The sequence below is a fragment of the Bradysia coprophila genome, unplaced genomic scaffold, assembly GCF_014529535.1.
Source record: "Bradysia coprophila strain Holo2 unplaced genomic scaffold, BU_Bcop_v1 contig_297, whole genome shotgun sequence".
NCBI lineage: Eukaryota > Metazoa > Arthropoda > Insecta > Diptera > Sciaridae > Bradysia > Bradysia coprophila.
The window spans coordinates 3,325,059-3,338,100 of NW_023503555.1; the positions used below are offsets into that span (position 1 = coordinate 3,325,059).

At 40.9% G+C, this 13,042-nt stretch overlaps 1 protein-coding gene across 1 annotated transcript in view; it reads right to left on the reverse strand.

Moving 5' to 3' along the window:
- Window positions 1-44: 44 nt before the first annotated feature.
- LOC119078905 (cadherin-related tumor suppressor) overlaps window positions 45-13,042 on the reverse strand; it is a 194,804-nt gene continuing 181,806 nt past the window's right edge. The window contains exons 14-17 of the mRNA XM_037186634.1: window positions 7,604-9,212; window positions 5,593-7,514; window positions 3,668-5,504; window positions 45-3,606 (exon numbers count right to left, since the gene is read on the reverse strand). Of these exons, the coding sequence (XP_037042529.1) occupies window positions 993-3,606; window positions 3,668-5,504; window positions 5,593-7,514; window positions 7,604-9,212 (7,982 nt within the window). The 3' untranslated portion in view covers window positions 45-992. The remainder of the gene's footprint in view (window positions 3,607-3,667; window positions 5,505-5,592; window positions 7,515-7,603; window positions 9,213-13,042) is intronic.

Consider the following 13,042-nt stretch of genomic DNA (forward strand, 5'->3'; position numbering starts at 1 on the left):
TTGAAAGCTGCAACTGAAGTAAGGAAATAAAAGATTTCTTGCTTTTATTCATCGTAATTTTCACTTTTATTTTCAATTCATTCGTATAAAAACTGTACACTAGAATTCTTAGCGTCTAAATAATTTTTTTTTTGTGCCTAATAAAAACATGCATGAAGCTTCAGTACCACTACGATAGGTAAATTGTTGAGGTTCGTTTCTTTTTATATAAATTTCATTTCTATCTCTTAAATAGCACACGCATCACCTTTTTTCACAATTTCTATAAAGTTTTGTTCAATTTGTTCATTTTAGTTCAATTTTCATTTTCTAAGTTTTTACAGAGGTAATTTCAATGGGTGTTAAAATGTACAAACGACAACTAATGATTGTATTAAAAGAGAATATTTTAATTCGCACATTCGGTTTTACATTCATAGATCCCTATAGCTTAATGGAATATATTTTACTTATTATTAAACATAGTCACTGTACAAAACAAAAATTAATTTATTTCAATAAAACCTTTAGTTAGTGCAATTATAAAAGAAAACAAAAAATTAAATTAAATAATAAAAAAAAACTCGCGAAACGAGTTGCAGTCTTTGTAAATATTTATAAAAATCTGAAATTAGATTATCCGTTCGTCCATAGTTTCATTCATCAAAAATTAATCAAAATTCTTTTCCCATTTTTCGCTAAGATCTAAAATAATTAATCAAAGTAGAAAATCTCAGTGGCAAAATATATATAGTTGTCTAATATGGCATTTACACTAACATTAAGGAGCCAAATGTGCTGAATACCGCAACACATTTCTTATTTATAGCACTCAAATATTGTGAAATGTTTTCCGGTTTTTCTCTTACTTTTCTTAACAAAAAAAAAAAACTTTTTAAATGAAGACAAGCATCGCAAGCACATCTTGATACAAGGTGTCTTTCGGCGTATGTTACGTGTTCGTGTACTTACAATTTAATCTACCTCAATTTTCTTAAACTCCCCTATATCCCCTACACATATTCTTCCGATGGCTTCTGTACATTCGACGGCATTCGTAACGGCACCATGCCACCATCGGGTAATTCGGCTATGTCCTTAAACACACCAATCAAATTATCGAAATTTGACGGTCCCCAATTTAACAGATAGTCCCAACCAAGTGCCGTTGCTGCTGGTGATGTTGCATTCGATGGCCGGTACATTTGATGGCCCATGTGTGTGGACAGATCGTCGTCGGACGCAACTAAGGTACTGAGTGAGCCACGAAACGATGAGTCGAAACCGTCGTACGGCGGGTGCATTGGTGGTGGTTTGGCCGATGTGCCGCTGTCGTTGCCACGACGATCTTCGTCGTCGCCGCTTTTCGGAAACTTATCACCGTTTAAGCTGTTATTGTCGTACTCGATTTCGGAGCAGGTGAAGCTGTCATTTCCACTTTCGTCCGTTGTCGAGGAACTACTATGCGCATCAACAGCTGGCGAATGGTGTAAATGGTTGAGGTGAGATGCACCGGGAACACGAGGTGCTTCACTGCTGGACGACACTGCGTCTAACGTTGAAACAAGACTAGATGTTCGAGCATTAAGCCGCTGGATTTCTTCAGCAGTCAGTCCCATTGGACCACCGACGGAATTGCCGTTGGATGTTTGTGTTTGTACGCCTGGTTTTGTTCGACTAGCACTGGAACTCTGACCAGATAGTTGAGACATAACTGGACTATTCAAACTGCGCTCGCTATTGCTGTGCAGTGCATCTTTTCCGACGCCGCCAGAACTGGATGTGGTGGCTGCTAGAAGAGCACTTTGCAGTGGCTTGCCGGAAATGTCGTGTAGCGTTAAGATTCTCGGTTGTTGTGAACTCAATTCCGAACTTGGAGACAGTCTCGCCAATGGTGTACTTTGGTGCTGGCGTGGTGCATTTGATGTTTGTGTTTGACTAGTTTGAGGTGGTGCACGTGGAGCAAATGATCCGGCATGATGTGGTGAATGCCTATGCTGTTGTTGTGATGTGTTTCCATGTTTATGATGTGTGTATGAAGCGACAGGAGGCGGTGTTGCCTTATATTTTCGAACTCCACCAGCTTCTCGATAGCCTTTGTAATGGTACACAATGTCGATGTCAGACGGAGCGATTGAACTTGCATTCTCCAGATCGTAGTGCTCTGGATACTCGTTTAGATCCACACCGCTCGACTGATGATGGTCTTCACGAAGTGGGGGACTTTTGCTGACCACTTCGCGTTCAATAATGTCTGGTCGTTGCGGACGTTGAAGCTCTGTTGCTCCGAGGTCTCTTTCTTTGTACTTCTTTGAAATCAATTCGGGTCCGACAAGATGATGACCAACGCCCCGAATTACATCTCCATCCGAATGAAAACCGATTGATGCATCGTTCGAATGAATTCCACGACCGAGTATATCATTCGATGAGACTAGGCCTCCAGTACCGAGCAATGTGGAACCGCCAGACGGTTTGTGTAGACCGCCACTCTTTTCTTTCTGTTGCTTTCTCAATCGAAACACCACAAATGACACCAGGATCGCAATCAACAGTATGACGAAGAAAACGATAACCAGAGTTATGCCAATGCTCAATGGATCTGGTATTTGAGCTGCACCGACGCCAACAACGCCATGGCAACCTTGGTACACTTTACCACGTGTCAATATGTTCTGGAATACGCTTCCCGAACCGTTGAACGGCTGAATCTCGTTGTTTATCGTGAAATTTGCCAAACATCCCTCAAAGCTGGGTGGTAAGGACTCCTGCACAAATAATTCCCGTCTCACACCACCCACTGATAGCACCGTCAGATATGGATCTAAGAAGTCGTGCACACCGGCAGAATCCAATTCATCGCCCACTCGAACACCATCGACGATGACCTGCAAGACTCTATTGAATGCGTTCAGGGTAATGTTGTGCCACTTTCCATCGGCCACATTTGGATGATGAACGGTCATGTTCACCGATGTTCCCTGTTTCGATTGGTAAAACAGTTTTCCTTCACGTAGTTCGACCGAAGTGAAATGATCGTTGGTCGCGGCATACAAAATCAGTCCCTCACTGCGAACCGTACGGAACAGTAGGCTCAATATCTTTGGTGGATCGATTGCGAGTGCCAGATTGGTGACATTTTCATTAGACGAGAACCTCTTTGTGCGCCCAACATCGTATGTCCAAACCGTTGAGCCGCTGTACAAATTGTCCAGCAGCTGCATTCGACGATGTTTTTCCGAGATTTTAAATTCCACAAATCCTCCGTCACCCAATGAAATCGGATCCAACGAATTGTAACAGTCCGGCGATAACAAGTTGCCCCCACATCGACACATTGCCGAATGCCAACGATCCATACAACCACCGAACGAACCACAAAGCGACAAAGTTGGATCTTCTGGAAGACCTTGCGAACAAGGACCACCATTACTGTTTCGGGTGCATGTTGGTGATATTCCTCGTGATTCGATTGCATTCGTTAGATTTAAAGGTCTTCCGTTGATTGATACACTATGAACACATCCAACCAGATCATCCGAATGGACTTGTCCTGGTCGTTCCAGTACTGGATCGGCTGATGATAAACCACCAATTAGGAGAGGATGTTTGTTGAAGTTTAGCGTGCTGAAAGAGCGAAAACAGTTTAGATAATGCTGTAGCATGAATTGCATAAAAGAAAACTTACCCAGTGGGACCCACGTCGTCTGAATAGCAAGATGCATCGCCTGGTCGACATTCTTCACAGACATCTCCATTGTCAGAGCATCGGGATACACTCAGCGACATCACTCGTCCATTTCGCGTGGCAGTAACTTTGTGCCATTTTCCATTCGATAAAGTGCCATCAGCTCCTCCGGTCTCCACAGATGTAATTGCAGTTCTTGCACCGCCAAACGAGAACACAGCTTTTGTTCGAACAATTTCCATTGCCACGAAGTCAGACCTTCCACCACTCTGTGTTCCATAATTGTAGATCAGCAGAGCATCCGGTTTCGTTGTAGCAAAGACAATTGAAATGTCGTTGGTGGCTGCATCGAGGGCTGGAAACGACATGTACGACAGTTCGTGAAAACCGAATGTCGATCTCTCACAGTGTATTCCGTAGTGACCATCAACGCAACTGCATTTGTATCCCGGCTTCGAACTAACGCAAAGTCCTCCGTGCAGGCATGGATTCGGTCGACACGAATCGGCTACCGTTTCGCATTCATTTCCACGAAAACCTGGACGACACAAGCAGAAGAACGACGAACCATCAGGACTTTCCCGGCACGAACCACCGTTCTTACAAGGCATACTGCTGCAAACGTCTCCACGCTCCAATTGGCAAACTTTGCCCTCACGATGACTGGGACAAGTGCATTGAAAATCGTATCCTTGTCGACGACAGTGTCCACCAGCCTGGCATGGATTCGGTGCACACGGATCTGTTCTTTTGTCACATTTGAGGCCAGTATATCCATCCGAACAACTGCACTTGAAGTCGTGACTCACCGATGGCGATGTGAATATCAGCGATTGGCTGTCAATGATTCGAGTCTCATCGCCAACATTGATTTGCTGTGAGCACACACCTCCATTATCACATATGGCCTCATCGCATGGTGTGTAACCAATGGTTATGTTGGATATCTGCAGCAATTGGATCATGGCATTCCGTTTCTTATTGAACCGTTCAATCAAAAACGATGTCGATCGATAACCTCCGGCCGCTCCCATTCGTACAGCAACGGTTATTTCCAGACTGGAATTCGTGTCACGCAAACTGTACATGGTGATGACATCGTTCGACTCAACAGCCGCTTTCATAACATCCAAAAAACTGCGATAATAACTGGATATGAACTGAATGGCGCTCATATTGAACATTTTGATTGTCACCGAATGTTCCACCGTTCGATTGTCGAAGAACATAAATTCAACACTCACTGTTGATACAACATCCGAATGCTTGCCATCGTTACCCGACACCGAATACGAGTAACCTTGTATGGGTATATCGGGCGATGCATGCAAATTGCAGCCATTCACAATTTTAAATGCGCCCGCAGGATTCGAATCCATTAAAATTTTGCATTTGTAGTCACCGGTTGTATCCAAGTCATTTGGATGGACGTCGGCGATCTTACCGACCGGTAATTTCTGATTGAATACATGCAACAGTATGTGAACGGTACGCGGTGTTGATGGTGTATCATTTTGATCCAAAATATGCACAACGATCGGATGCTGTGATCGCAATTTCGGCGTACCATTGTCTTCCACTTCGACGAGCAATTCCAATTTGGATGTCGATTCGCGATCAATGCTACGCGTCGTTTTCATCAGACCCGAATGCATTTCGATTGTGACGAACGATTTGTGACGTCCACCGATCAATTGATAGGTGAATGGTGCTCCGTTCGGTGGAAGATCTTGGTCGATTGCTGTTAGGGTCATGATGCTGGTGCCAGGCGGTTCATTTTCCGATACATAACCAATGGTGTTTGATGACTCGAATGTTGGTCCGTTGTCGTTTATATCTGAAATGGAAAATTTTTTAGTTCCACCGCTCGAACATGACTCTGAACACCATCAGAGCAACTACCCATTCAAACTAAGTCAACTCACCTCCAACTGAAATCCGAACCAAAGTGGTGCCAGTCTGTGGTGGAATGCCAACATCTATTGCTCCGACGATTAAACTGTAACTGTCCATTGACTCTCGGTCCAACTTCCGTGAAGTTTGAATATTTCCGCTCTGTGGATCGATCTTGAACGACTGATCAACATTGCCGCCAATGATGGAATAACTGAACTGATTGTTTTGCGGTCGAACATCCTTGTCGACAGCCTTCACACTGACAACACTCGTTCCGACATCAGATCCCTCCGATACCGTTGCTTCATACAAATCCAATAAAAATTCCGGCGGATCGTTACCATCCTGAATCGATATGATCACTTGCGCCTCATCGGTGTCATTGCCACGAATTCCACCAAAGTTTTTCGCCATAACGGTCAACACGACACGACTCTGCGTTTCACGATCCAAATTCCTGGACACAGTCATTATACCACTCTCTGCATTGATACTGAATCCCTTGTCGTTGCTAGAACCGACCAGTAGATAATAAACTCGACCATCATCACCAGCATCTTTATCTGTAGCTTGAATCAAACCGACACTGGTTCCGATTTCTGCCGACTCAGAAACATCGAAATGGAAGACCGGCTGAACGAATCTCGGATAGAATTCATTGACGCCGGTTATGTGAACCTGGATTTTGGTGGTACTTGACATGGGTGAATCGGGATTGACGGCCATGACGATCAGATCGTGAAGATTGTCCTCTTCATAATCGAATGTCACTTTGGATGTTACCACACCAGTTGCCTGATCGATAGCGAACAAGTCCTTTCCACTGCCCCCAATGATCGAATAATGGGTGATCGCATTTTTAGGCGAGTCCTTGTCGGTTGCGATGACTTTGTATACGAAACTTCGAACTGGTGAATTTTCGGCCAAAAATGCGTGGTACTCGGTTTGATTGAACACGGGTTCGTTGTCGTTGATGTCTGTTAGGGTGACGGTTAACATTGCCACCGCACTTTTCGACTTGAATCCAAGATCTTGCGCTGTGATGTTCAAATGATATTCTTGAATGACGTCATAGTCCAACGGCTGAAGAATAGTTACGGCACCGGTCACTGGATTCACACCGAACTCCTTCTTCACATTACCACTGGAAATCGCGTATCTGATCATGCCATTCGGTCCATCATCCAAATCTGTCGCACTGACCGTCAGTATGGTCGAATCGATCGGCTCATTTTCCGGAACAATAACCTGATAGCTGAGTGCTGTGAAGACGGGACTGTATCTATTTTCACCGGTCACCATGATGCGTACAATCACTTCGTCTTGTTGCGGTGGTGAGCCCCGATCAACGGCTTTTACATACAGTTCATACGCGTTCATCGATTGACTGTTCTGCAATGGCTTCGACACCGAGATCCAACCGTCGTATTTGTTGATTATGAAATTACTGGAACCGTTGCCACCGGAGATCATGTAGTCAACTTCAGCATTTACGCCGAAATCAAATTCGTCCTTAGCCTGAACTTGAACCACTCTTTGTCCGACGACCGCATCGTCTGGAACCGGTGACAAATATTCCTTTTGATCGAATCGCGGTGGATTGTTATTCGCATCGACCACATTGATGTTGACCAGACATTCGGAGTACATTGGTGGCTTGCCGTTGTCCGTTGCTAGGACCGTCAGCACGTACATATTTTCGGGCGATGATTCCATTTGGGTGTGCTTGTAACGGATAGTACGTTTACTGAGTATTTCTCCAGTTGCCGGATCGATGATGAACAGATCGGATGGCTGTTGGAGTGAGTATGAAATGACTGAATTCGGTCCCTGTTTGTCACGATCGGTTGCTATCACTTGACCAACAAATGCCACGGATCTCTGAAGCTCGGGAAAGTTGAAACTGTAGTAGCTGTGCTCGAATTCGGGTGCGTTGTCGTTTTGATCGACTCTGTAAATGGGAAAGCGAAAAAGCATTAATTTCTCGGCGAACTTCTATCTCTCTACCAGCCTCCAACGAACAAAATTAATTTTACTTACAAAGTTATGGTAAGAGGTGTCTCAGCTCGCCAAGCACCATCAACAGCAGCGACTTTCAAAACAAATTCGTCTTGTTGTTCACGATCCAGATGCCCAGCAACCGTAACATTACCCGTAATTGGGTCGATCGAAAATTTGTTTCCGGGATTTTCCGTAAAATTGTACGTCGCGTTGGCATTTTCACCGATATCCAGGTCGGACGATGTAACTCTGATAACAAATGACCCGATCTCAGCGTTTTCCGTTACATTTACGCTGAACAAACGGGTGAACCTCGGCGGATTATCATTTTTATCCAAAATCTGAACCAAAACACTTGCAGTGCCGGTGTGTTGTGGCATGCCCTGATCCACAGCTTCAACGATCAATTCGTAATTTGGAATGTCCTCTCGGTCCAATTTAACACTGGTATAGATCTCCCCACTGTCCGCATCGATTTCGAATGATCCGTCAAAGTCGTTCTTCAGTCGATAGGTGACGATACCATTTTCACCGGAATCTTGATCAATTGCTGACACTTTGGTGACGAGTAGTGGTGGCGATTCCTCTTCCATTACATCCGAATTGTAAATCAATTTGTCCATGACTGGTGCATTGTCATTCGCATCGGTGACATTGATTGTTATCCGAACTACACTTCTCAAACTAGGACGATCCGAATCGGCAGCTTCGATCCAAATTTCATACTGTTGAAGGATCTCATAGTCTAGTCCACCTTTCGAAATCGACACTTCGCCGGTGTTGGAATCGATCTTCAATGCATCCCGCACATTCCCGCCAGCAATAGAGTAATTAATGTTGGCCACAGCTCCTCTCTTCGGAGACGTGGCTGTTAATTTGGTTACGATATGATTTTCGGGCATGTCCTCGGATAATGTGAATTGGTTGTTTGCCATGTATGAGAATGTTGGGAACAGATGCGCTGGCCTCAAAATTATATTCAACTCTGCACTGGCTGATTTCGACTCGGCTCCTTGGTCAAAGGCGTGAACGATTAAATTGTAGGTCTTGTCATTTCCCTGACCATTCAGTGCTAGTTCTTGAGCGGTTTTAATCACTCCCGTACTTCCGTTGATGGTAAATTTATCCTTCGCTTTACCGCTAATGGAGTAAATGATTCGACTGTTATCACCCTCATCACTGTCGATGGCCACAGCTCCGTAAACAAATTGACCCGGCTTTATACGATCAGGAATGTTGATATTGAAGGTAGACGATGCAAACACCGGACTGTTGTCATTAACATCCAGAACAGCCACAGTTAGATTAACAGCAAACGCTCTCGGTTCTGTCGGCGAACTGTCTTGTGCCATTAGGGTCATATGATAACCGCTCATCTCTTCACGATCCAAAACCATAGCAGTTGTAATCAGACCAGTATCCGAATCGATATGGAAACGTTCCACCTTCTCGCCGAGCAAACTGAATCGAATTTTGGCATTCAATCCGGTGTCTTTGTCGAATGCTTTCGGTTGAAGGACACTCGTACCGGCGGGAGAATTTTCCAGCACTGTTGCATGATAGTTGTGCCGCTCGAATTCGGGATTGTGATCGTTCATGTCCTGAACGATAACGCGTACGGTACCGGAGCCGGTAAGTGGTGGTGATCCTGTAATGAGAAAAAATTGAAAAAAAAATTAATTTTCAAGTTCGATGAGCAAACTAACGGACAGACGATTATGGATATCTATTTGCACTACGTGGGGTAAGTGTCTGTCTAGAGGCGAGAAAAGAATTTCAACGATTGATTGGTGTATGCAAATATTAGCTGTTTATTTGCTGGACATTTGCTTATTGCATTCAACGATGCCACGAATGACGATAGAGCTACTCAAATGCACATTGCACACCACATCAAATCAAATAATAAATAATCGCGTTCTCTTAAACATTCGCTAATGCGTGTCAATACACGTCAAGTGGATGGGATATTGCGCTAATCCGAATAGCATTATGTTAAACAAATTCAAATATTTGAATGTACAAATGAATTGCGCGAACGCAAGTGTGTCTCTCACTCACTATAAACTCGAATCGAAAATAGAATTTTCTTTTCAATTGATATTCCATGACCACGTGACTGGGTGTATTATATCTCTGTCAATATTTGTGATATGAATTCATGTTAATTCCGAGTTGAAATTAATTTATGAGATTGCAACTAATGCACACGCACACTTTGGAACATGATTTTGCTGTGTTTTTACCGTCACATCCATGATATTAATATCATAAAAAAAATAAAACTTAAAAAAAGAGGAGATTATTGTGAGGTGGGCTTTGCATGCAGCACTCTCTCACACAAAAATAGTTTGCATATTTTCATCACAATTTATGCACATAAATAACATAATATAATATGAACGGTGGAGAATAACACAAGAAAAATGAAAAATGAAATAAAAACGGCAGAACAACCAACGAAGATAAAAAATATGTGAAGCATGAAAATTACCTTTGGCTATATTGTATGACATTACCTCAACCATGCGAATCATTAAATAAATTAACAACTGACTCTTTAAAAACAAAAACAACAAAATTGACGACCAATGAGAATTAGAGTGTGTGGTTTGATAATTTTATACGGAAATTTTATAATAAAAAGTGGGATGGCTGAAGAGAAAAAAAATTTTATTAAGAAATTGTATGCAAATATGCAAGTGAACAAGCCATCCCGTCTAATGATAATCTTCTTGTTTCTTTCATCTAATTTAGATAAATAAAATTCTTCATTTATGGCTCTCGGTTGGAAGACTTTAGCACCAGACACAATATCAATTGAAAAGTTTATTGCACCAAAGATGCAAATGTTTTCATTTTAACTGATTGAATGTAATGTAGAATGTTCAGTTAACGGGCTGTTCAGATATTACGTCATGTTATTTTACGCAATTTTCGACACCCCCTCCCCATCATCATGTAAAAACTGTTAAATTTAACATAAATTTTTTAGAACCATCACGTTTTGATGTACCTTTTCCCCCCTTTGAGCATGACGTAATATGTGAACAGCCCCAAACTAGATTCAAAAAACACAAAAGATTCGATTCGGTCGCTAATCTGTTATTGACAACGATGGGAAAAATGAAAAAAAAGAATTCTGGATATCGTTCTTTATAAAGCTATGCGTGCGTATGCTAAAACTAATGAAGTAATAGATTTTGTATCAAGCGATTGTTTAAATAAAAAAAGAAATAGATTTAGTGATAAAAAGGTGACACATTTTGACGAGTTTAAGAAAGAATGTGCTTTTCTTTCAGCTAAAATTACAAGGGTGTTAGTATCAAGTTATTGAAGGAAAAGATTTTTTTTGGTACATTCGCGGAGAATACTTTAACTCTCTGGTATTAATGATCATCAGATGAATTTTGGCAGAAATAGAATTAAAATCAAGTAACTTCTCTTCGTTCATCTGGATAAAGATTTTCGTTCCTTTGACTTTGTTCCTTAACAGTGTTAAGTTAACACCATCAAATCACTCGAAAATGTTTGTTACACTATGGGTTCACTATGATTGAAAATGCATGAATGAATGACCATCAACCGAAATGTAAGAAAATGTTAGTCTAACTTTGTCTATTTCTTCGACGGGGAAATTATTGCGGACAAGTTTGAAGATCTTAGAGATACTTCCCAAAGAATTGTTGTCTCTTTGCTTGGCAACACGATAACTAGAGTAATTTCCAAAGGACTTAACTTTTTTATATTCTACAAGGAGTAAAATTCTTGGGACCCAAGTTTGTTAATGGAAAATACCAAAGTAATAATCTAGGACTTTTTCCCAAATTTGTTTTTTGCTCGATGGAAAATGTAAGGATGAGTTTGCTTTGATGTTTGCTTTCTGAAAATTAGTTTTTATTTAAAAAGCAAGACAATTTTATGGTATTTTTTAACAATTACGAAAACCTATCGAAAAAATCAGTCAGTCAAGGAACCTGACCCACCCAAATTATGTGGCATAATTTCTAAGGTTGTTTACTTTGGTTGTTTCGTTTTTTCTTATTAAATTACGTTACCTTGACCTTGATGGTTAATGTTTTTGTAGAGTAGCTATCCTAAAGACAATAAAGCTTCGACCTGAAATAGTTTCTTCTGCAACATACAACATAGATTTACCTAACAACCAAGACCAACTAACTTTAGACAATCTTTAAATTAAAAAAAATTGACGAAATTAAGTTTGACTGAGTTCAGGGTTTCGGTACCCACAATTTTGCTGTGTCTTTCTGTTGAATAGTTCACTTTTTCGATCGACTTTATTCGAAATAAACTGGAAATTATGCTAAATTCCTAGTCATCTGTTATCGATCACTATCACGAAAGTAAGCAGTGAACTTTCACTGCTATTCCCTTTTAATGACGAAATATTATAACAAACGAAGTAATAGATTTTTCAAGTGTGCATTGCGAAAATTCTGTCTTTGTACACTCAAATGTGTTAAGAAAATGTCATATTTCTCTCATCACTCTTAGAATTGACAATTCAGTGGAGAAAATGTTCATTTTGTCACAACTCTTACATGAGAATGGTTCTGTTTACCTTGGCAAAAAATAGAAAATTCCAACTCGTGTGAATTTTGTACTTTGGTTGGAATTTCGCATCATGTCCCATTCAACAATTACATCCCGATACACTTGCCGTTTCTAAATATAAATCCCAAAATTTACTCACTTCCTCGACGATTACTCCGACTTTGATTTGATTGGAAATTGATTACAAATCAATGGCATAATTCATAGACAGGGACAATTATATCGCGAAAAATTGTTCAACAATTCGTGTAACAGAACAATAATTTTGTCTACATTTTATTTTAAGCAAATCGATTTCATGTGTGGATAATATTCATCGAAATGTGAAACGTTGTGTGTTCAGTACGAGTAACAAAAAAAAAGACCACACAAAGTTCGTGGCAATACGAGGCCACAGAAGAGACCGTTTTGTTATTTCTATATATATATATATTTCCATCAATAGTCAAACAAGTCATTTATGTAAATTACGGGTAGAATATTATATTTTTCGTATGGTGGAACGAGAAACGAAAACGCATTACATTACAACCGATAATAAATTTTATAATAAAAATAAATTTACCCATTTCGTTTGAATGATAATAAAATGGTATGTAAATATACTGTGCTCGGGCTGCCATTTTTATCGAAAACAGCGATATAAAAAAACCTCACAGATTCGATAGTTTAACGGGCGCCAAAGTTTATTTTTTATAACAATTATAACCCATCGTTCAAGACATCCATCTCAGAATAGAAATGTGATCAACTCGTGAGAACCGTAATTATTCACACACAAAAAAAATGAAAAGAAATAAACCGTCGACAAATTAGTGGTTGAGCAAGGTTGGCTGAGTAAAACATTTATATTGCTTGTAACCACCATATCGAGTGTTGAACACTAATAAATTTATTGGATAT